The sequence below is a fragment of the Ixodes scapularis genome, unplaced genomic scaffold, assembly GCF_016920785.2.
Source record: "Ixodes scapularis isolate PalLabHiFi unplaced genomic scaffold, ASM1692078v2 PGA_scaffold4__175_contigs__length_147842914, whole genome shotgun sequence".
NCBI classification, from domain to species: domain Eukaryota; kingdom Metazoa; phylum Arthropoda; class Arachnida; order Ixodida; family Ixodidae; genus Ixodes; species Ixodes scapularis.
In genome coordinates, this window is record NW_024609879.1 from 67,808,000 (window position 1) to 67,834,102 (window position 26,103).

General features: G+C 39.7%; 1 protein-coding gene across 1 annotated transcript; it reads left to right on the top strand.

Annotated features, from left to right (window-relative positions):
• LOC8040165 (cytochrome P450 3A9) lies at positions 1–24,708 on the top strand. The gene is made up of 14 exons (XM_029972586.3): positions 1–77; positions 1,251–1,347; positions 1,468–1,520; positions 3,011–3,107; positions 6,409–6,528; positions 7,981–8,069; positions 8,365–8,513; positions 10,159–10,274; positions 10,741–10,840; positions 18,634–18,791; positions 21,050–21,138; positions 21,529–21,666; positions 22,793–22,955; positions 24,223–24,708. Exons 1-14 carry the CDS (start codon positions 28–30, stop codon positions 24,301–24,303), a joined length of 1,500 nt encoding a protein of 499 aa, XP_029828446.2. The 5' UTR covers positions 1–27; the 3' UTR covers positions 24,304–24,708.
• The last annotated feature ends 1,395 nt before the right edge of the window (positions 24,709–26,103 follow it).

Below are 26,103 nucleotides of genomic sequence, written 5' to 3' on the forward strand. Positions count from 1 at the left end.
AGTGTACGTTAGGAACAAACCTAAGCCATGTCAGTCACAGTCATCTTGCTCGTTACCCTTGTGACACTTCTGTTCTGGTGAGAACATCTTCCGAATTTGGCGCTCTTTGATTAGTTTTACCAGTAATGATTCATTATACACTGGCAGATATGTTTTCATTTAGTGAGACTGGGTATAGCTTTTTGGGGCTTGAATACATGAAAGTACAAAACATCGAGGATGGGGATGTAAACAGGACTTCTTTCATCTTTCAAGAGTCTTGCTGTCACCGTCCTTTTTGTTTTATCCTTCTATGTGTTCGTATTTATTCACACACACGCTCGTTCTTATTTATTTTTAAGCTATGGGGTGTATACAACATTTCCAGTAACACAAACATAATTCATATTTCGAAACAAGATGACATTTGCTGCCCCAGAGATGATACGTTAACATCGAAACAACGCAGTCTTTCAATTGTTGCATACGTGCTGTACGAGAATATTAAAATAAACTCACAATTCATGATAGCTTGTTTAGCCAACCCGTTTACAGCACGATGTTCTCTTAAAACATCAACCCTTCGCGAAATTATAAAACGACAGGATTTATTACATATATGAGTTAAAGGCCCAAAGGTACGCATTTATTAAAAGTGACTGTACGATCGCGCAAATGAAATTTGGTGAATACATTGGTCCGTACCTTCCTTGAACTTCATTTCTTCTCGTGGATTTCCTAAATTAACAAGTTTTTTAGTGTGACAACTTTCGACCTGCAGTTTGCGACGCAGTTAGTGTGGACGCAAGATCACCTTTTTTTAATGCAACTCATACGGTATGTTGACACCGTATGAGTTGTGTTGCGTTGTGATATTGTGTTGTGTTGCGTTGTGTATATCTTGTATGGCTTGTTTGTACTATTTTTTTTTATTTCACAATAGACACATATAGATTCAGGTGGAGTCTATATCGTGAACCACAATCCCAACGCACGTCAATTCATCGAAGTGTTTTAGCGAATTTATGTAAAATTAACTTGATCTAAATCAATTGAAATGCGTTATAATTCTAGATTTTCAAACATACTTTTTGTGCGTCAATTTGACCAGAAAAACTTAGCGTTTTGATTGTAAAATAAGTTATACATTGATTAATTGTTATAGTTTATAATATCAGTAGTTATTATTTTGGCTTTAAAGTAAATTTGTCCTACTTGCTACCTGGCAGAGATGGCGATTTTGAACAACTATGTGTTTTAAATATTTCCAGGAAAGTGCATAGAACTTTTAGTTTCTGGAACGACAAAGGCATACCCCATGTTGGCGTGTTTGACTACCTGCTCTACGCGTACGACATTTTCACAAAGGTGGGATCACTTTGTAATTATTGCTACGTCGTCTATGACGCCTGCTTTTTATACAAAAACATTCCCTTTCCGGGTGTTTCTTTACATTATTTACTATCAACATTTCGTTATTATTTTCAGCCCATGTACGAGGCTGTGCGCAAACACTACAAGCGTCATGGACGATTCTACGGGTAAGAGTTCATGTCTATTCCTGCACTCCACGAGTTGTGAAATATGTCGTAATGCGCTACTTTTACGTTGACGTGAGCGCACCGATGCGGACAGTGTCCAAACCAAAATACCGTAACTGCAGCCTTTAATAAAAAAAAAATTCAATAAATGTATGCTCAGTTTCTTTTTTGAGGAAACTTCCCAGTAAATGTATTAAAAGCGCATTTTTGGTCTGATAATACTAGAATAAAATACGCTTTATTTATGTACACCTTACCAGCCCGACAGGTGTACTTGCGAAGTAAAAGGGTTCTAAAAATAAAAGGTGCCCTCTAACAAAAAATTTAGAATTTTTTCTTACTTTTTTTTTATTTGCTGCAATCACAAATATAAACTACGCACCGCCGAAAGATCAGTATTTTACCACAATGTAGCGCCAGCGATTCGAATCAAATGGCAGTGTTTTAGACCTTAACGTTATGTCGTTAAAGCATACTATAAGCGGTTTAAAAAAATGTTTAATGGGAGAATGGGGTACGGGGTACTTCACGAATACATAGAGATAAAAGTGTGTAGAGAAGGGTTATAGTTTACTACAAAAAGTTTGAAGAACGTTTTTTTTTTGCAATTTTCTAAGATATAACGATCAGTTGCGAAAATTTGGCATCTCGCCCGGACTGCTAGCGTTACAATTGGGCGGAAATTGGGCGTTCAGCAATGTGTAATATATTTAGAGAAAATAAAAATGAGGTAAGTTTTTTGTTCTTGACGCGTTGTATATTAAAAGCACTTAAAAAGTACACACAAATACCCCTTGAAGTATAATTTGTTCTTTCATGAAAGTACGAAATTTGTATCATTTGAATAGAATTTTGCTAATGCAGAACAGTTCCGACCTCGGATTCTAAGCCAAACACGCAACTACTCGGCGTAGTCGGAACGTATTTTTTTTTTTTCAAATTTCGATGTGACTCCTTATATTGTTATTTAGGTCCCCCTTTTTGTGATCGGCGTTAGCGGAAGCAAGGCTTTGCATGATTTGGTTCCACTTTGGCTTCATCGAAATTAAGCGGAGGGTTGCTTAAAATGAACTAAAATATTAACGTGCGCTAGCCCTTCGGCCAATTTGTGTTCAATCGACTTTTAGTGCTACAGTGAACTCTCGTAGATTTTTGGTTAGCTTGCAGCAAGCTAGAGATTATTTCGAGGGGGTTACTATCAAGGGAGCCGTTTCACTGCTGGTGAAAAAAAAGAATAACAACTTCGACGGCGTTGCTTTTCTTCTTCAAACATAGTTTTTTTACGTGTACTTTATAACTTTAGAAACCGTCATTTTGGATAGTTCAGAATGTTTTTGCAATAACAAGGACTACATTTCGCTGGAGCGGAATGATTCGTTTAAGTGCTTATCATTCTTGTTATGTGAAAAAATTAGTTTGCAAGCCTCAGAAAGGGTCTTGTAGAAACAAAAAAAAAATCTTATTACCGCTCGATATTATAATTTCCACAGATCCTACCAAGGCCTCGCTCCCAGCCTATATGTTGCAGAACCTGAAGTCCTCGCCGACGTATTTGTCAAAAAATTCAAGTCATTTGCGGACAGAACGGTATGGTAACACACCTACGCAGTCGTATTTATTTATCTCTGAATTAATAAAACATGCTACAGCTTAAAGCAATCACCATAAGTATGTTTGGGCATACCTTTACCTTAGCCATATGTTGTAGTGCAAGAAACGTGGTCTAAATGGCGAGCTAAGGATATACTTCTGGTGTAAGTCTCGTGAAAAATGTTTCATAAATAAAATAGAAAGAAATCAATAATATTTTAAACTGAAATGATCAAGAAAACGCTATGAAATACCTTGTAATTAAACTTAAAACTTAAACCGGTTTAAAGTTAGACGATAAATTTAGTGTCTATTTTAAGAATGTATTTTCCCCTGTTTAGTTAAAGAGTTCATGGGGATTTTTCTCTTGGTCTGCGCGACGCAGAAAACTGCTTCCTTTTCCTTACTGTTTACTGGGATGTTCGTTCGGGGTTTTTAAACCTTAAAACAGTAAACGCGCTAATTTTAATGCATACATGTGCAGCCGGTAAACTATGGGATTGACATTATAATGATCTGCCTCACGTACATTTTTAAATTTGTCGCTCTTGACTGGCGTTTTTCCAAAGAGTATGCTGTTGGCGAAGGTGTCTGTTTAATATAAGCCTGGAGATAAAATAATATGCCCAATTACTAACAAATTTCAGTATTTCTTGTTTTTTCTAAGGACTTAGAGAAGAGTATACATGTTAGACTGAACAACTTAAATACTGATTCTTAATTTGGCTTTCGAAAAGGTCGTACCACAGAACTACCTACAGCCCTTATACAGCAAAAATATATAATTATAAACAATATTGAAAACAGGCTGTTAACGATGGGAATTTTTATAGATTACTGCAATGCTTTCGACGGACTGACTGATAAAAGTCTATTAAAAAGAACACTCAACGTTCATGGAATTCGAGGGCATTCTCTTATACTAGTTGAGAGCTACTTAGGCTGTCGGATGCAGACAGTTCATATCAACGGATTTCCTTCAATTCTTAAAAAAGTCCGAACAGAGGTACTTTAAGGTAGTGTCAGGACCATTGCTTTTTTAATTTGTTTGTAAATGATATAGTCGCTATTGCTAGTAACACCTCATTTGTAATTAATTCCGAAGATAATAGTATATTTTTTCAGGGAACAACATTGATAATTAGTCGCGTATGCAAACATATATCTGAAAAAAACTTAGTTCCTGGACTGCCTGAAATTCCTTAGAAATAAACAAAAATAAGACCAAAGCCATTATCTTTAAATCAAAATGTACGGTTTGCGTTCCTACGGAAAACTGAATGTTGAACCTTTCGGAAATTGAATTTGTAAGCACTGTTAAAACTTTAGGTGTAATTTTAAATGAGTTAGGGCTATGAGACTTCTATGTTCAAAATCTTACACTTAAACTCTCGAATATTGTAGATATTTTAGATAAATATCGCCATATGTTACTATCTAGATTTAAACTCCTTATTTATAGTGCGTTGTTCAATTCTCGTATATCCTATGGTCACCTAGTGTGGGGAACCACGACCAGTACAAATCTCTATAAACTTTTTTTATTGCTGAAGGAAGCAATCCGTGTCTTGGTCAATGCGTCGTGTTACGCATACACTGACCCCTTTTTTGTAAGCATAAAGTATTAAAATTACCAGAATAATACAAATATAAGCTTGCTACAGTATGCGCGGCATCCCTGAAATGTTTTAACTACAGATTGCAGTGGTTTTCTTGACAAATCGTTAAAAATATGGTATTGGAGTACGTAGCGCCTGATCCCTGAGAATGCCTCGTCCTAGAGCAAACTATGGGTACAAATGGTACGCTATACACTGTCAACCCCACTAAAATGTTTAAAAGACCAACATGTTTGTATTGATGCATTTAGTAAGAAAACAATTGCAAAATTGTATTTATTTTGTTTATTTGAATAATAATGCCGGCCTACTTTTGTGGGCCAAGGCATGTGAGTACATATGTGACATATCAACACCATAGCTCTGGTTATACATGGCTTCAAAAAACATAGTTGAGAAAAAGTAAAAGGCATATAGTACAAACACTTGGCAAATGATTTGTCAAATAGATTTAAAACTCCATCTAAGGCAGAGAATACCTCGTCCTAGAACAAACTATGGGTTCATGTCTAAGTTAAAATGTTCTCATGCATGTCACTGCCGGTTTCTTTGTGCCTTTAAGGGATGGAAAACCAAGATTTGGATTTAAAAAAAAAAAAAAAAACATTGTGGAGATGTAGGCGGGATGCCACAATCCCTACAACACAAGTAGTAAGGCGATATCTAAAATGGACGGCCGTATTTTTGGAAAAAGAAGTCGAGATTGAACCGGGCCGACGAGGCGCGTGACCGTCAATGTACCTAGTTTCCTCCTCTCTTCACTTCGCTCCCTCAGGGCCTTGAGGCGGAGAAGACGCGAGGCCGTTCCCTCTCCTTCTCGGAGAAACATGACGTCAACATTCCTGCCAAATGCGCCCCTTTTTTGAAAAATACGGTCATCCATTCGAGATATCGCTGTATAAGTGATGTTTTGGTGTTTGTAGCCTCCCGTTGCACTCTTTTGACGAGTGTTTTGGGGAATCCAGATTTCGGTTCAGCATCCCTTTAAGATAATGTGATGGCTTTTACCAGCCTTCCAAGCTGCCGTTAGGTTGCAGGGGCTCCGTCAAGCTGCGCCTTCTGCAGCTTTTTGTTTCTCTGTCTCCGTCACCCATATGTATGAGAGAAGTAAATAAATGAATTGAAAGAAAAATTTGAGGCGCTGGATAAAATCGGTCGTCTGAGTTAAGCCCTTGTTTTGATCTGCCTTTTTTCGTGTTTTGTCCCTCAAACATCATGGCAAAAGAGCCCAAGTACGCACCTGATCTGGAAATCTGGCACTAACTAACGCCTTGGAGAAAAAAACGGTATTAGGATTGAGAGATAAAAGAAAAGAAAAAAAGAAGCGGGCGAAAAAATAATCTGGCGAATTAGAGAAAAAAAGAAAAACACAGACACAGCGTTGATTGGAAACGTAAGCGAAACTTGTCGCTTCGGTGGTGTGCTGCACGTATATACACTAGCAGTGGCTACAACGCCACGCCGCTCTTGTGGCGCTGCTGCCGGCGCATGCGCAGAAGCGAGTGTGGTCTCTACTCAAGCAGAGCGCTCACACCTGGTGTAAAGAAACGCAGACTTGTTTGTAAAAATAATTAAAAACGCGTTGACCTATACACAATTAAAAATAACAATTGAACTTCAAATTGCGGTGTGATCGGGGGTACACTATTTATATGCCTGGCTGGTTTCTATTTTTACAGATTGGACAAAAGCTGGGGAACAGTCTGAGACAGAAATCCATCTTTAATCTCTCCGGAGACGAGTGGAAGCACGCCCGCTACATCCTTTCGCCCGCCTTCACGGGAAACAAACTCAAGGCAGTACGTGAGACAATGGTCACTAACAGCTCCATAAGAGCAGAGCACGGCGTATTGTGTTTCCGCTTTTTGCATTGTGATTGGGTTTTCGACGTTTTTTTCGGCAAATCCCAAAATCTGATTGGCTGTGAAGGAGTAATATGCGATGTTCGGGTCTTGCCGAGCTGGGCGTTGCTAAAGAGAAGATGAAACCCTCGAAAAATAAATCTGAGTTAAGAGAGCACTTCGCGGACTGCAGCAAATCCTCTAAAGGTCGTTGTTTGGCTCATCGGAAGAGGAGCATCCCAGTCAGAGGTCGACATCGACAACGCGCAGATCAAGCGCCATGACGTGGCAACGAGGCTCGCGCGACCATTGGTCGAGGACGGGTATAAACAGACACACGAGGTTCGCATTTTGTGGATAAACAGACGTGCGGAGTGCGCAAGGAGCAGACGGATTGCACGCCGTATACGCAGAGCGCAAGTTCGTCTGCTTCTTGGGCAGGGCTTGCACAGACGTCAGAACGCCATGCTCTGATTGGCTCTGATGGATGGATAGTCAGTGGACCTCAATGCTACACTCTAAAAAAAGCCCGTGCGTTTACTTTCCCGCACAACAGTCAGAGAGCCAATCAGCGCAAATTACGGAGGCTGCTCAGCGAATGACGATGCCGAAACATATGTTTAGACCAAAAAACGCAGTCTGAGTTGTGACCTTAAGCAGTGCAAGCGTGACGTTTTGCATTGCTTAATGTCAAAACTCAGACTGCGTTTTTTGGTCTAAACATATGTTTCGGCATCGTCATTCGCTGAGCTGCCTCCGTAAGTTGCGCTGATTATCTCTCCGAGGTTTGTGTGGGAAAGTAGACGCACAGATGTATTTAGAGTGTAGCCCCCTTAAGGTCTACTCACTATCCTTCCAACCGGAGCCAATCAGAGCTCGGGGTTTTTGCGTCACCGCGACCCCTGCTCAAGAGGCAGACGAACTTTCCATCCGGATAGCTTTCTGTCACATGAATTTAGTTATCGCACTTACCTTGGACGCAAGTATTTCTTTTGCATCAAATACGTGCAGCGATTGCCGCGGGCTTGCTGCGATCCTATCTGCCGCCTGTTATCTGTCCAGAGGGTGGTGACGGCGTCGACGGCACCCCCGAGTCTGCTTAGTGTTGCCAGCGAAGGTTATCGGACACTAATGATGACGTAACTTTATCTAGTTTTTCTATCCGCTCTCACGCTTTCCCGTCCTCGGCGCACCGCAGCAGGCGAGTTTTCGCCGAACTTCTAATTAGCTATTATGACCCTTCTATTAATATGTCAAAACAAATCTGAAGGCATACTTTTAGGGGGGCTACGTTAACAATTCTACCATTTCTTTAAAATAAATGACCTCTTCAGATTCATTTTAAGCTCTCCGGGAGTCTGGAAGGGAGTTTAACAAACCAGGACTACATTCTTTCAAAAACTTTTTCAGTCAGTCCCCAGGATTGTTAAGGTCACCGAGAGGTTGACGGCACGGTTAATAGAACATGCCAAGAACGGAACTCCGGCTGCTGCAAACGAGTGAGTACACGAACGTGCATAGAACTTTTCGAATTCGGTTAAAAGCATGAGTTGTCCAAAATCCCTGATCGTTAAGGTCCTCCGTCATTCGCGAAATTGCGGGATAGACCGCTTGAACCTTTTATTTTTGTGTAATCTACCTTGCGCGTCTACCAGTACAACAATTTTTTTAAAGGCCACAGTCTTATGGAGAATCATAAATATTTGGGCTGTGGCTCATTCTTGCTGATTGCGTTGCTGTCCACACCATATACGTGTTCCTGAAAAATGCTTTTCGTCTCGGCGAAATACCCAGGCTCCTCCATAGCTGCGCGAGAGACACCACAGCCGCCGTTGTGTTCAGCTTCGACATGGACAGTCACGTGGACAAGAAGCATCCCCTGATGGTCTGCTTCGAGAAGCTGTTCGCTGAAGTGGTTCCCAGCTGGAAAGTGCTGCTTCTGTGTAAGTGCACCTGGGCACGAGAGGTGCCTCTTACCTACCTGTCATCTCCTCAATCTACAAGAAGAGAGTCGTAGAGAAACTATGCGTGCAAACAGCACTGACACAAACCCAAATACTTGATAGACTTACTGAACTCGCTACAGGACAGTAGTGTGATATGACATGACGCAATGACGACCTGCACCCCAATGTCAGATGAAAACAACCAAATAATAAAAATAAGTGAGAATGAAGACAACATCCATGAATCGCCATTAAAACCACGCATAACGAAGAATATGATGACAAGTATTTTTAGGTTCTATACTTGGAGGTTAAGACGTATTACACCAAATCGACGATATGACAAGGACTACAAAGCGTCGCTCTCGTAATCTCTGGCACGGGCTCGCCGTCTTCCATCGTGCTTCGGTGATTTGGCCTGCGTGCCCGTTTAAAGCCAAGTAGACGCCGAAGGGTATCGAAGGTAGCCAGATCGCGCCCTAATAAAAACAACTAAAAAACATCCCAGTCGATCTTATTCTTTTTCTGGCAATAGCAGGAATCACGAAAGATAACGCAATGTTGAGACGTTTTGAGTTTGCCCCCTTCATCCGGTCGTCTTCGTTTTTCTCATGTACAGTGCTTATTTATTTATTTATTTATTTACTTTGCTTAATGTGCCCACGAACTGCTCGAGGCTTTATTAGTGCGCATATATTACAAACAATAAAAGAACAGATACAGACCAACAAACAAGCAAGACGTGATTTAGAAAAGATAAAAGTAAATAAATTAAACTACGGAGAACAATGGAGAGCCATAGAGCACAAATGTTTGTCAAGTGGCCCACAATGCTCTTCTAAAATTTAAAAGGGGTAAACAAAATGCGAAATCTTTCCTATAGCGATTATAAAGGAGCTGAAGGCGTGTCATCGGGCACTCGACACAAACCTTCTGCGGAAAAGAAAGATGTGGAACATAACTTAAGCATGGCTTCAATCGTCAGTTTAGTTCTGGGTTAATAGCACACAAATCAATAAAATTCAGTCTCTAGATTTTTTATCATTTATGAATTTATTTTATTATTCCGCAAACACATCGTGCCAACATATAAACAACATTTTATCAGACGTCTTTGACTTCATTTCTGTGGGTACTTTTTACAGGTATGATGCCGTGAATGGTCATTACACGAATATTATAAATTAGGGAATATGAGAACCACAACAATCGCATAACTGCTCTACCTTCGGATTTTACATAATTTTTGTAGTACTAAAGGCATGTCATAATTTGTCTTTGAATCTGTATTGTAGTTTAAATCGAAGAAAAGTATCCCTAAAGACAACTCCAGCCGTTAGGTGTGATTAGTGCACTACCTTATCATATTTCAATTTCACCAAAATCGGAACTTCGACAAGGAATGCTAAATTGAATGCAGTCATTAAAATATTAAACATACAAACAATATATTGTATGGAAGAAAAACATATTTATTATATTTAAGCATGCTAGCTTGCGATGTAGCATCTTCACGCCAGAACATTCTCAGGAACAAAACTTTAGACAAAGAGTAAATCTTTTTGCATATAACACGCAAACATATATTATTTTTATGATAATATAGATATAATAACAAAAAATTAATGATTTTTGTATGCAGTCACGATGCCCACCATCTTCAGACATCTCCGGCCGAAGATCGAAGCAAAAGGGGACACGGATGACTTGATTCATTTTGTGGGGCTGATGGCCGATGACCGAAGGAGCAAACAAAAAGTATGCATCTCGTGCTTTTTTAATTTAATCTAAAATAAAACTCCAGTGTGTTGAACAAAAAGAATGATGAACCTTAGTTAAGCTACTTTCTATTGCACAGCACCCATGTGATATCACACACCTAGGGGTCTGGTGTTTTCGTTTTTGTTTTCCTTCAAAGAAGCGTGTATGTTTTCATTTTTTTATGAGAAGGGGGGGGAGGGGTTTATCGATTCGGTGTCGTGTTGAGGTGTTGGTAAAAAATGTGTCCTTCTCTGGGCTTGTGTAGAAAATAGGACAGATGCACGAGAAACGTGCAGGGGGCCATCATATAAAGAAGAAAGATGCCTGCGACAGTCTGTGTATTAAGTATTTTAGTTGTTCCACTTTCAGTGGGACAGTCGCCTTGAGAATGTTGTAAACTAGTGTCATGCATGTGTGTCGCATTTTAACCTTGAAACATCGATCTCGTTTAAACGTTGTGCAGAGAGAAGACGACATCCTGCAGATGTTCCTCGACAGCGGGTATGTGGATAGTAACGGGAACGTAGTCCCAGCCGTGAAACCTCCTCCCGATGGCGAAAAACGTAAGCGAGTTCAAACACATTTTAGATTTCATCATGTTCATGACCCTTTATATATGGGCGGTTTCATTTGGATTCAGGCAAGAAGAGGGCAGTCGTATTTTTTATTTTGCTTCAAATTTTTATATTTCCTGGCGCATGTTCCAAGAATAACAATCCTTTTTTTATTTTAATCTCCTGACATGTTGAGTTTCTGAGAAAAAAAACATCTCAAAGAAGCGGGAAAGAACTACGAGGTTTTGACGATTGTCGTGTGTGGCGTTTTTGAATTACTCTCAATCTCAAAATATTTAAAAGAGGGCGTCTATATTTTTTAGGGTGATATATATGCAAGTAAGTAGGTAAGACGACATTATAACTAGTGTTTATTATTCGTCACTCCAATTTTTGTAAAAATCGCCAAACATGCCTCCGCGAACATCTGTGACCTAATTTGCGGATTTTGTTTTGGATCGACTATGTTTAGTATCGCTTTTAAAATAATACCACGTGTAGAACCTTTCACTGCCTTCCAAATTAAGCAAAATATGTGCTTTTATTATGTGCGAGTACTGAGAAATAAATAATGAAACAAAGAGGGTTTTCAATATTCGTTTAATTTCAGCACGCTGTATAAAAAAAAAAAAAAAACATTTTTTTTTATTTTTTTTGCGTTACGTTTTTTTCACACCCTTCTTTTAGCCAGAATACATTGCGGTGGGGGTATCTGCCGCTGTTTTGAGTTTTAAGCATCTAAATATGCTAAAAACGAGCAAATGCCGATGGTGGGTTTTGACGATTTTCCTGTGTGGCGTTTTTGAACCACTCTCAATCTCAAAGTATTCAAAAGGGAGCTTCTATATTTTATATTGCGATATATATGCCAGTCGGTAAAACGACATTCCAACTACTATTTATTATTCGTAGATCCAATCTTTATAAAAATCCCCAAACATGCTACTGCGAACAACTGTGACCTAAACAGCAGATTTTTTTTTTGTTAATAGACTATGTTTAGTTTTGTTTTTAAAAAAATACCACATGTAGAACCTTTCATTACCTTCCACATTGTGTAAAGTTTGTGTCGGAATCACGTACGAGTGCTGAGAAATAAATTATGAAACAGAGAAGGTTTTCACCTTTCCTTCAATTTCAGCACGCTGTATAAAAAAAGTATTCTTTTTATTTTTTTATTTTTTTTTTGTTTTGCGTTTTCTTTACACCTTTCTTTTACCCAGAATACATTCCGTTAGGGGTGTATGCACTGGTTTAGAGTTTTAACCCTTTGAATATGCTAAAAATGATTCGGTTCGGTTATCAACATGAATTTCGCATTAGAAATATAAAATTTCGCATTTAAAAATCTAAGTTTCCAATAGGAAGTGTATTTTACTCTAATGTTTTGCAGTATTACACTTTGATATTTCTAACGTAGTATAGATTATGTAGCGCATAGGGTTTAGGCTTGAGGCCCCTCCAATCATGCACCGGCGGAAATTGTGTTAAAACCCGCTTTCGGAAGTTGCGATTTTATAGTGTTTGGACGTTTAAAATTGCAAACTTGTTAATATACGCCTAACGACATTCATGTCGTTTATGTGAGTATTTATTCAACATCCCTTAGATCATTATAATAAAGAGTAAAATATACAGCTATAACCCATTAAACCCACCATCAGAATTTGCTTTTTTTTATCATATTTAGAGGCTTAAAACTCAAAACTAGTGCATATACCTCTAACATAATGTATGCTGTCTAAAAAAAGTGTGAAAAAATGCGACGCCAAAAAATTTAAACAGAAAGTTTTTTTTATTGTTTTTGCAGCGAGCTGAAATTGAACAAAAAGTGAAAACCTTCTCTGTTTTATAATTTATTTATCAGTACTCGTACGTGATTAAGACACGCACTTTAAATATGTGGAAGGCAATGAAAGGTTCTACACGTAGTATTATTTTAAAAATATAAATAAACATAGTCGACTAACAAAAAAATCCGCAGTTTAGGTCACAGTTGTTCGCGGAGGCATGTTTGGGGATTTTTACACAGATTGGATCGACGAATAATAAATATTAGTTGAAATGTCGTTTTACCGACTTGCATACATATCACATTAAAAAAAAATATCGAAGCTTTCTTTTCAATACCTTGAGAGTGGGAGTGGTTCAAAAACGCCACACAACAACAACAACAAAAAAAATCATCAAATCCCGCCATCGGCATTTGCTCTTTTTTAGCATATTTAGAGGCTTCAAACTCAAAACCAAGGCAAATACCTCTAACGGAATGTATTCTGGTTAAAAGAAGGGTGTGTAGAGAACGCGACGCGAGAAAAAAAAGATTAAAAATGTTTTCTTTTTATACAGCGTGCTGAAATTGAACGAAAAGTGAAAACCCTCTTTGTTTCATAATTTATTTCTCAGTACTCGTACAGAATAAAAACACAAACTTTGCTTAATTTGGAAGGCAATGAAATGTCTACACGTCGTATTGTTTAAAAAGCGATACTAAACATAGTCGACTGAAAAGAAAATCTCCAATTAAGGTCACAGTTGTTCGCGGAGGCATGTTTGGTGATTTTTACAAAGGTTGGAGCGACAAATAATAAATAGTAGTTGTAATGGTGTCTTACCTACTTTCAGATATATCCCACTAAAATGTAGACGCTCTCTTTTGAACGCTTTGAGATTAAGTGATTCAAAAACGCCACACACGACAATCGTCAATACCTCGTCGTTCTTTTTCACTTCTTTGAGATTTGCTTTCTCAGAAACCAAACATGTCAGGACATTAAAATAAAAAAGATTGCTATTCTTGGAACATGCGCCACGAAATATAAACATTTGAAGCAACATAAAAAATATGACTGCCACTCGTTGCCTGAATCCACATGAAACCGCCCATATATAAGAGACATGTTAGGTGTCTAGATACTCAACTACAAGTTGATCGTTTTACCTATCGTTGTACAAAACTCCAATGTAGGCAGTATAATAAAATTGGAAATGAATGCTGCAAGTCGCCGTCAATTTTATACATTCTATATAGTTTAATTCTCTCGTGTATTGACGTGTATATAACGGATGGGACTAAAGTGTTTGATTCGAGGGAGGGATATTCTTCCCACAAGTGAACAGAAAAAACTATGGACTTACGCAACCAATAAGGTGAAACAGAGCGACATCTTAAGTAAGACGTCGGGGCTTATAAGGTATCATTTAGATGCACATGAACTGAGCGATGGTAACGGTTCATGAGTGCACCATACTGTCCGCATAGGCGTTTCGTATTAAACAAAGTAACAGCCCGCACAAAGTACTATGACCTTTTCGAACCATTGAGGGTGTATTAATTCAAGGGTATTTTAGCTGTGTGCGTAAAAGGGAGCGTGTGTTTGCACGTCCCTTTTGTGCAAATAGTCGCACGCGCTAAACTGAAAGCACCGAATAAATAGGAAGAACGAAGTACACAAGACGAAGTACACTCTCAAATAAAGGTTTATTAAAACAAGCATACAGCATTCATGCCATCTTTCTGGGTATTCATTTAGAGAATACAACTCTGTATCTGGTTATATGTAAAGGGACAAGGCGCCAACGCACTTGCATTCCCCTTGCTTTCTGATACGGAATGCATCGAAAACTGATAAGACACTGTCACCTGCGCATCTCCAGAGAAATATTGATTGTGCACATTCTGTCTCACATGGGCGCATATCCCAGTGCTCTGCCAGGTTTCCCGGCGGAGCTGGTTTTACTGACCATGCATGTTATATTGCTACCGTGCACGACCATGGATGTTATATATTTATCAGCGGCCCGTGAAATGTTGTGGCGGAGTGCCGAATATCACCCGGGTCGATATTTGGAGCGCGATCGACGGCGCGAAGTGTTTCACTAACATCTACCGCTGCAATATCGCTGTACACAGTCATCTGGAAAATAATGGTATTGGTACTGGTTTTGGTATATATATATATATATATATATATATATATATATATATATATATATATACATATATGTATAGAGAGAGAGAGAGAAAGGAAGAGAGATTCGGCTGCGTATAGTTTAAATTGACTTGGGTTTTGACTGGTTGAAATTTGGGGCTGTGAATCATACCTAAGAAAAATTCGAGCGGCATACAATATTAATTTACGCTACAATATTTTTATCACAGATACTGTTTACTTAGAGGTCGGTAGATCCGTCCGCCTTCTTAACATATTTCTTCGGAAGACTCATTCGCTTGCGCCAGTATTTTCACGCTCTGCAAAAACAACGTTTTGGTAGAGCACCGTGCCGGCGGAGGGACGGTCTGTCCAGACGGGTGCGTGCTGCGGCGCCATACACTTAACGGCGTTGTTCACGGAAAAACGTTACTTATTTTATTAACCTAAAAACATGCTCGTGGCTCTTTAATATCACACGGTTAACGTACTTACGTTACGTAGTTCGAGAAACGGTAACGTAGTTACGCTACTCGTAACAACTTCTTCCCAAGGCGACAAAAAGCTACACTTAGAAAATTTCTAGAGTTTCTTGCGCGAGGTGATAGAATCTCTCGAACTCGCCCTTAATGCTTTAAAAGTTTTGCCTCACTTTTGCCAGGTGAAACCGTTATCATATAAGGCATTTAAGTTAAGTTACTTCAACGACCCAATGTCTCTTGATGTATGGCGCATATGAAAACCAGTCCCATCAAAACACAGTGACGCGATTGAAAAGATAAACGAAAGATAACGCAAAAGTAACGTGCGATACTTTTTACCGGTAAGGGTAAAGCGTTTTTTTCTTTGGTATGAGGAAACGAATCTTTGTAACGTGTTCCTCATATTTGCGAGCAAGGAGTAACGTATTTCATTACTTTTTTTTCGGTACCGCCTTAAACAATACTATCAAATCGGCAATGACCCCGATATTGCGCCGTACCGTGGTTTTTATCTGGTCGTATCGAAAGGGTGATAATAGCTGGGGTCGAATGAATATCGCACAGCCCAACATCCGACGAATCGCGGGACGCCTCTGAAATGTGTCTTGGCGCGACCGGGCACGGCTAATCACAACCTCACGTGAACACACGTGACTCAGTAATAGCCCAAGCACGGTCTCGTTAGGCCTTCTTTCCAACGCGTCGTGCGACCCGTGAAATGTTTGGTCGTGCGTGCGCACTATCCCACCTGACTTCCAAGAATCATTACCCGTTCGAGGCCTACAGAGAAGATGAAGGGAAACCTGCGACGACGCTGTTTCGTATGGCTGAGCTCGAGGCAACTGGCCAGCCGCGTTTGCTGCCCCCTTCGGATACGTGGTTCCTCAGAGCATGAAAACGCTGTCGTACCGGTGGCACCGACCCATTTGGCTCACGCAGGAATATGTTAAGAAGGTACACACAACTAGAGTCAGCGAAAACCTGAAGGAGGCAAGGCATATTTTCACATCTTTCAGTAAAAACTGAAGCGTTTGACATATGACCGAATGTGCTCCGAATGTGTTTTTATAAATACATCGCACTTTGATGTGCGCAGAAAGTATACTAAAAATGCATTCGCTCTTTTTGTCGTCTAAACTGAAAAAATACAATTTAATGTATTAGAAATACATTCCAATGTTATATTTTCGCAAGTATGAATTACATCTGCCTAAAATATGTTCGAATGATATTGAAATCATGAAGAAAAGAAAGTGACTGAAATGCCTAAATCTAGTTAGTACATTCGAATTAGTTGTTTGGAAATATAAATTAAATTACACTTTTAATACACTTTTTAATGAACTATCGTATTTCTCTTTTTCTACTTTTAACGAATTCACAATATATTCAATTTATCAAAGAGAATTAAGAACACGGGAAAAAATACACAATACGTTTACATGCACAAATAATGTATATAAAGTGTTTTTTAAATTTTTTTTGCTATTGTCATTTTTGTTGTTTTTATTTGTTTAACGATGTTCTTGTCGGCTTATCTCGTCATCTCACTGACCAAATGAAAAAACAAATATGTTAGTGATTCGGCACACCCTGTGTTTCTTAGGCTGGCACTTGAAAGCCAATACCGGCCTTTAAAGGCCGGTATTGGTAGCTAGAAAATTAGTGTTAATCGACATGATGCGCGCGTTTCGACCATTCTATTTCCCACATTTCGTTATGGCTATACGAAAGAAGCTATAGCGGTAGGTCAGCCAGTTTTGCAAGGCTAGAATTTGGCCAATGTGACAAGCTCCGCACGCCGGATAGATGAGAGGAAAGAGAGAGGAGGTGCAACGTTAGAAGCTGCATGAAAGGGGGAAAAGACGGTACGCTATCTCTCGTCGCTGTTCCTAGATGGCGCTACCAGTTAAAGGAGCGCGAACACGCGGCTTCTACACTTCCCGCCTCCTGCCCTCGACCCTCCAACTCTGCCAGCTCCCCCATCATGTTTTCCTATTTTGTAAGCTTTAAAAGTCTTCGTACAATATGGCAGGAGGGATAGATCATCCCATGGTCTTCTTTCTCATTTAACATTTTCACTAAAACAAAGTGTATCGTAATACTCCTACTTATTTGCATAACCCGCATTGAAACGCATGAACAACAAAGTAGAGTAAACTAGATATATATTTTACTATTACAGCACAAGTACTGTAAGTGCGAACAAGTGTAGTACTATGAATTACGACATATTCATCTAAGATACTGTTATAAGTTCATAAGAATAACCATAATTAACACCGGACTCGAACGGCCAAAACGCGGAAAATACATATCTCGAGTCGTATGTGTGTTTGTCCCCTTCTTATCTTCCGATCGTCTACGGTTTCATTTTAAAGCAACCTAAACCCGCACGCCTATTAACTTTTGCTTCAAAATATCTATCGAGCCTATTCTTCTGTTGCATGCAAGCTAATATATACAGTGCCTCAGGCAGTGAATCGCTTTGCTACATTTCTCAATTTTGCAAGATAAGTTTTAATCACGTAGCTTAAATGAATATTCAAATAGAATTGTCCTGATAACTGAAAGCTGCGTTCACCAAGCTTAGAAAAAAAACTAAAAAACAAACCTCCGTTGCTTTTCGGAGACAGCTTTGACAAACAGCGGAAAAAAAACGTCGGCCTTTTACCTCAAAAAGCCTGCTTCACATAATATAATATTATAACAAGGTGGAGAACTGGGCCAGTTGGTTGACGTTTTACATGATGGGGAAAACAGCTCAGAAAACACGGACTACGAAGAGGAACAAACACGAAAACAGCATTGTCCTGTCGTGTTTGTTCCTCTTCGTAGTTCGTGTTTTCTGAGCTGTTTCCCCATCATGAATATAATATTACTTTTTATTTCGCATTGTGACGTTGTGGACCTAGACTTCCACTAAGCCTATTTAGCAGCGCGAGCGACGTCGCCATTTCAAAATAACAAGTAAAAACCCACGATGTGCCACTGGCATAACCGCACCATTACAGGGCGCGTAATTGCCCAGGGCAATGCTACGCGTGAGTTAAACCGCTTAAGTGTATTGTAATCACAAACGCTCGACGCGCGACATCGACGCCGTATGTCACGACTCACGAAAACACGCGAACAGAAACAAACATACCAATTGCACCGATCTACCGCCGACGCGACGATCGACAGTTTTTGGCTTCCTTAGGCACAACCCTGGCCTTACGGTACAAAATGCGAAGACGGAAAAAAGTGCACAAGGTGTAGCGTTCACTGCACGAACCCGGTGATTCTGGGCTGCTTCTAAGCATGTTTCTCTAATGGCCGTTGCTGCGTTAGCCATGACTAAGCGACATTTTGTAGATTTTGAAATACATTCAAAAACGTTTTTCAGCCTTGACGATCGTGGACATCACCGCCCAGTGCCGACTCTTCTTCGTTGCTGGCACCGATACCGTGATGGCGGCTATGATGGCGCTGGCGTACCTGCTCGCTCTGAACCCGGAATGTCAAGAGAAGGCCATCAGGGAAATCGACGCTGCCGTGGAAAAAGTAAGACCGGGGATATGTTTCCGTCACATTGGGATCATTATGAAGAGTGAGGCGATGATTATAAGCCTGGAATAACTTGCATAATAGTTCTTGATCATCAATCTTGCGTTATTGTTAGGAATATAATTTAGAAGAAGCATGTGACAACATTTACTGGGGTATCAACTATAAGTGCAGTGGTGTTCTCAATGCTGGGTTATTATAGACTGGAAATAAAACAACAATAAGGGCTATTATCCCCTTCGACGGCAATATATCGGGGCGGTAAATATTATCTGATATTATATCATTACTCGAATACATAATCAAATGTATTAATTCCATATTTGCTCTTTATTAGGCACCATATTTGCGATTTTGAGAAGGTGGTCCGTTACCGGCTACGATATTTATTTTTATTTTACAAAACGGCACTGAAATTGATGTGTTAAATATTGTTCAGCTTAGCTCTCAGGACGATTGATTTTGAATCTGGATGCTTGGCGAATACTTAGTATATCACCCAGCGTGATTAGTATCAGGTCGGGCGTCTGTCATATACGTGGGATTCCGTGTTTTCGGAGCTTGTTTTGTGTTTGCGAAATTCGAAGGGTGTTTTTTAAGTTTATTTATCGTTAAAAATTCAGAGTCTATTGAAACTTGCTTCATATTAGATTCCCGATTCTACGAAATTTAAAGGTTATTTACATTGTTTTCTTTATTTTCTTAAAGTAAAATTGAATAATGAAGGACGCTAACGTAAACTAAATTTCTTAAAAAAATCACCGGTATCGAAATGTTTTTATGGTACTGCATTTGGTACTAACGCCCTTCCTATTGGCAGTGCTAAGTGTCCAGCGACAAGTTTTGAAAACAAGTGTTACTTCAGTAGACGTCTATACTTTTAAAGAGCCAAACTCCTGGACGAGCAAAGCCTTCATCTGCTCTCAGATTCCAATGAAATATACATGCTCACATCTTTCAATTTCATAAGATCACAACCCCTCTTCTCTCGAGGAAACCTAAATAATGTAGTTTAAAATGCAAACAATTCATTGGGGATCTTTTCACGGTCCAGAAGTACATTGGCCCGTTGTATTGCACGAACCTTGAGGAGATAAAGGGAAAGCAATATTGTCATTAGTCCAAAACCAAGAGAAAAATTAACTGACATTTTCTAAGAATTACTAACCCTGTGCTTTGAAAACCTTTATGCTTAAAGTACCGTCTTTTGTTTTGCGTTTTATTTTTTCAATGTGACCCCGAAATTCAGATTTTTTTTGTACAGATTCGAATTGTCAAAAAATTTACCGACTGCTGTTCTTCGGATTTCATCGAATTTGTAATCGAAAACACGTAACTCTAGATATACGCTAGTGTCATGAGCATAAACACAGACAGTGCACTATCAACAGCTAACACGTATCTGTTTTCTTGCGCCAATATTCCACATAGTTTTATGTGTTGCCGTAAACGTTCATGTAAAGTACTTCAGGATGAAGCACATATTAAATAATAATAAAAATGTGCGAACTCCGTAGCGTTGCCTAGTAGGTGGTTCCTCCTTCGTCGTATTCGTTCATAGCCTCAGTTCCATATTATTACGAAATTATCACCCTTTTTAAATCATAGGACATAAAGACGTGATGTTGCTTATTAATTCCTTTATTCCTAATATTACGATTCGTTTGAGAAACTTGAACTGGTGTCGTTTCTTATCTTCATCAATACTGGCTCTTAGAACTTGACTGAAAAAAGAAAATTTGCTGACACTTTATTTACAATATTTTAACTTCCCGTCATATACTTGTCGCGTTCATTTTATCACCGGATATTGACCCGGACCGAAACCTTAAGAAATATGCTGCATTGACGGGTCACTCCGGAGGTTTCCAAGGATTTCAAAGAAGCTAGCATAAATAGATTTTATCTGTTTTTGTCTTCATTTAAAGCTTCTTAAAAATATCAGCTAAAGTATAGAAAATAATGAGTATCTAGGGATGCGCAGCGATTAATGTAAAAAAACACAAAAAAATTTAACATCCGAAACGTCAAGTGTGCAATGTACGCTGAGGAAATCGGAGAATTAGAAAAGCTGAATCCGAATCGTTTAACAAACGACCATGCACTTCAAAAAGTATAAAGATGTGTTATCTCACGTATTGTCCACGATACGTGATTGAAAGAATTTTTCAAAGTAGCAGGCATTCTCTACGTAAATCTTCAGCGTGCATTGAAGCATAGTCCCTTACATTGCAACTCCTTTTTTCCTCCTCCAGGATGGGGTAACATACGAGAGCATTCAGTCCATGGTGTACCTCGAAGCCTGTGCAAAGGAGGCGATGCGCATGTACCCAGCTGCCATGTTGTGAGTGCCAAACATGCTACGATTATTACGGGTAGAATAGACACAAGCATATTGACCCGAGGTCTGAAAGCCTGGCTAAATATATCCAGCACAATGATTATAAATTAAGCGCAGTACCATTTTTATGTAATCACTTTTGAACATTTTTTTTGCACACTTGCATGAGAGATGTCATTGCATTTTATACAGATGCCAATTATAATTAAAAATAGATAAAACATATAAACTAAAAACTATTATAAGAAATATTATTTTCTTCTTTGGGTTGGGACTGGTGTTGTTCGCTGCTTTTGCGCCATGTGTTCCATATTTATTTGTAGTAAAAAATGCATTATTACGACCGATTTTGAGTGACTATATACTCTTAACTCTTCCGTCGTTATTTCATAGCCTGATGAGGACTTGTACTCAAGAAACCACGCTTGCTGGAATCAACTTCAAACCTGGTATGAATGTGGATATACCAATTGCCGGCATCCACTATGACCCGGAGTTCTACCCTGACCCCGAGTCGTTCAAACCGGAAAGGTAAGCATACATGTCTTCAGTTTACACTATGAGCAAGGTCAGTTAGATCTATTGAAGGCGACCGTGTTGGCTGGGCATTGGAGCAGTAGAAAGCACCAAAAAACGGCGAGAAATGACCGGGGGAGCACAGCAGGCCACGTTGAGTATTGAACAGTGCGTGTGACGCCGTTTGACGGGAGCCATAATGAATGCATGCTTCGATGCATCGAAGTGGGCTTGTTTTGTTAATGGTTCCTTTTACCTAGTACACGTTTTGACTGTTTGTGAGGCTTGGTTTTGCGTAGTATTCTGCATCGTAAATGTATGTTTTGTAATACGGGGCTGAAACAGCGTAGTCTAAACTCTACTCTGTGCTGTACGCCTTACACTCAATATTTGCTCCCGAGGCTGCCATCATTATAATCTACACTCGCATACAAAATTTGCTGAAAAGTTTAGGCTTATTTAGGCTGCTTTATGAAAATGGCAAAACAGCGCTTTCGTTTGGTCAAGACCCACATCGGGTGTGAGATGCTTCATCCGCGTTATGCCTGATGCACACAGTGCGTGTTTGCTGATGGCTTTGATGTTGGAAGGTGACGCGCAGCAGCTTTTGTTGCCATCTTTGCACCACCAGCCAATTCGCAACTGCGGCAACATGGCACCATGTGAGTTGGCCTTAAGGCATAAACGCATGCGAAAAAACAAAGGGAAGATTGCGATAATTTTAGAATTAAAAAAAAAAAAAACAAAAAAAACAACTAAGGTTTACGCTATTTGTTTTTATGCCAGACCAAGCGTGACAACGTAAGCAGGGTACTACAGCCTTCGCCCCTCAGCTACATTGCGGGGCAACCTCTGTGGATGTGTAATGCATTAGCGGTGCTCTGCTGCAATGACGGCCTGGAGAAATTGGACAACCAGGTCTCTACAGTAAACTTGTTCACTGTTCCGTCGGACTGTGAATTCAAGCCTTAAGCAGAATATTACTCTGCTAGGAGTTTGTAGCTATTTACCTTGATTAACTGGTCGTCGCAATCAAGTGTTAGTCCGTTAAAGTAACTACCACGCTAATATTTCTTTTGAGAGCGTACCCCTAAAAGTACCACCAGAGGGTCTGAACTGCGTCTGCTTGAAATCCCTGCAGATTCCTGCCTGAAAACAAGGACTCCCACACACCGTACACGTTCCTTCCGTTTGGCAGTGGCCCAAGAAATTGCGTGGGAATTCGGATGGGGTATCTGATAGTGAAGGTGGTTTTCGCCTGCCTGCTACAACACGTCAAGTTTGGTACCTGTCCTGAAACGATGGTAAGAAGCCTGTTTTTATTTTTTCTAGTTTTCCAAAGCTTTTTTTTTTTTTTTTTTGTGCGGAAGAGTACGAGGCGCAGGTTTGAACAGTGACTTTAAAAATTCGTTTTCTACACGTCCTGCGAATTGTGCATTTATAGTCTGAATTGATATTTCGCTTGAATTTATTTGAAAATCAATTCGGACTTCTAACATGCTGCGTGTACAACATTTGAACACTAGACCGGACAAATAATTAGCCTAGAAATTATTTTAGTACAAGAGCTTGCAGTTGTGGCTGGCACTCGTGAGTCTAATAAAGGAGGCTCTAACGTAATTTTGCGTCACGAGCAGTAAAAAGATATTAGGAAGCATTTCAGTATTTCCCTAACATAAGTTGTCTTGATTCAGGGGTTTGGTACTTTGTGCACCGACTTTCTCGCGGACTTTTTTGTACAGATAATAATCCAAAAATAAAGAAAACAACACAAATATTCAGCTGGAATTCTGAAAATTTGCAAGGCCTATGCTTATCAGGTACCAGCGCAATTTGATAATCGTAAACAAATCTAGGTGCTGGCTAAAAGCTAGCGCGTGAATCACCCAGTCGTGTTTACCTAAGCCTCGACTCGCCCTCTTCTTTTCCTCCCCGTAAACAGGGGGCTGTAATATCTGAAAAAAAACACGTGAATCAAAATGCTAAATTAGGCTTTTCGACTACTGCACAAGCTTTTCCGAACAGCCTCCTATGCTTACGTCGAAACCCATCTGCTTGTTACCATACCGACAAAGTGTAAAATCTTGATTTCTACTAAAGATTCTAGCGTCATACCAACTAAAGCCAACGAAACATAATCAAGCGACACTGGATGAAAACACTTTTAGATCATTAATGTGAAGCTACCGGTAGCGCAAGGGTTCATATCAACAGTATAGAACATGTTAATAGCGATTCACATTTGTTGTTGGAGTGGGTTTAAGTTAGAAAGCGGGTTCTTTATCCACTACACGGGAAGGTGGCAACACGCTGAAATATATCTTGATAAAAAGTGCTCTGTGGCGCAAGCGCGCCCGTAAAATTGCCACTAAATTGAAAAGACCGATTGGGGTTTTCCTTAAATAGTTATAGCGTAAGCAGCACCTTTATTTAAGCCAAGATAGTAATGGTGAATTTTTAACACAAGCTTATCACAAGCAACAAACGGGACACTTAAGGCTCTACGGGATACATAATGCTATGACGTGATTGACAAGATTGAGTGAGTGGTGATTTTTCAATTTGTTCCAGATTCCTTTGAAGTTGAAACCAAGGTGCCTCCTACCACTGCCCAGACGGCGTGTGATGCTTCAGGTTTATTCGCGATCTTAGTGGTCGGCGTCAATGCTGATGTCTACATTTGTGGAGCCGTTTTTTTATCACAATCCATATGACTTGAAACACCCGATTTGGTCTTATTCGGTGCCTGCGGTTTCTTCAAGCTCTTTTATCTTTCAATGTGTCAAAGAGACCGAAGTTTGGGACTTCAACTTCTCATTACGTTCATCGTACTGACCATAACCATCTCGGAAACTTGCAGGTGCGCCGAAAATGCAAGGACTGTTTCAGGTCATATTGAACGCAATATTGCGTATGCTTGAGGTGAGAAATAACAACATAGTTTGCATAGCATAGAGCTGTAGGAACTAGTTGTGGTTAAAACAACCGGAATGTTGTCATTGTGTAAAAATGTAAAGATCAATGATTTTGTGTAAATAAAGAAAGTAACACTTGGAATTTTCGCATGCTTCTCGCTTACGTTCTGTTTTGTTGAAACTCTCCTAGCGAAAACTGTCATTTTTATAAGGCATTTTTTGTCCAATAAGCGCTTATGACCAGATATTATATCAATAGATATATACGAACCGTATGCTAACAGAAAAGAGCAAGGTAAAGCTTAATGAAAAGTTATTGGAAACTTTTTGTATTTTTGTATATCTTATATGATATTACAATGTTCGTATATATTCTTATATAATCATTTGATTATAGGCACTTTTTGGATTAAGCAAATGTCATTATCGAAATCACATTTTTCACTAGGGTCTTGAGCAACAGGACGTTTCGGCTGGCTTCCCTGAAATTAAATTAGTCGGCAGTGTTTAAGACAGGCTTAAATAGAAATACTGCTAAGGATGGAACGCGTGTGCGCACCAGGCGCGATTACTTTACGCGGCCTTATTGATCCTATACTTCAGTAAAAAGGCTTACTTCCACATCCGCTTGAATAGGACTCGATTGCTATAGTTCCAGCAAGCCGGCCAAGAACACCTTCAAGCCTTGGGTGTCGCGACTCCTTTAGCTAGTTTCTAAAAAAAAGATTTGTAGCTTGGTTTACCGGGCTTCCGCAACGTAGGAACCTACACGCGATGCAAGTGGAAAGCCCATAGAGACAAAATGTTTGCAGGATTGAGCTCTTTCTCATGTCTTTCCGAAAATCTTGGATGCGGCGAGGTCGGCCCTGTAAGTCTCTGTACAAAATAACTGAGTTCAAGTAGGATGCCCTTGTTTGTAATGGAGGCAGAGGAGCTTGTCGTCTTTCGTCGATGACACTCCATTAAAAGGCCGAAAAATGGCTCCTCTCCTTTACGGGCCATCAAACACAAAAAGTCGCGTCCTTTAATAATATCTGCCACCCTACAAAAGATATGTCTCACTTTTCTGCATGTTCGTAGACTTTTCACTGGCACAATACGCTTTTTATATTTATGGTGTTCGATTAAACAAGCTTCCCTGAGAGAGGCGTTCTGTGTTTGAAGGAGACAACAATAAAAGCTAAACATGGCTCACATGCGCATTCTCAGCAGTGGATTTACAGGTGTTGAGGGGCACTCTTTTCGCAAACTTTGAACTCTCGTAAATACTTGCTATAGCAGTGACCTATTTGTCTGACTTAAAATTGCCTGCACAAGAAAGGAATCTGGTAGCCAAGAACGATAGCACAGTACACAAGTATTTCTACATGCTTTACGGTGCACTTCTCTACAGCAGATTGTCTACTGTTGCATGTACACCTTTCCAGGCCAGAATAAATCCGGCTGAGAATATTACAGGCTGAAAGCATAACGTCTGTACCACAGCTCAATGCGATAGCTTTAACCCGCAGAAAAGGCAGTGAACATTATCATTCAA

What these genes read in the sequence shown, in the direction of transcription:
- LOC8040165 (XM_029972586.3), top strand. Translation starts at nt 28, where the DNA reads ATGTCAGTCACAGTCATCTTGCTCGTTACCCTTGTGACACTTCTGTTC. An exon ending in CTTGTGACACTTCTGTTCTG is followed by an intron (nt 78 to 1,250) that starts GTGAGAACATCT and finishes AAATATTTCCAG; the next exon opens with GAAAGTGCATAGAACTTTTA. An exon ending in AGTCATTTGCGGACAGAACG is followed by an intron (nt 3,108 to 6,408) that starts GTATGGTAACAC and finishes CTATTTTTACAG; the next exon opens with ATTGGACAAAAGCTGGGGAA.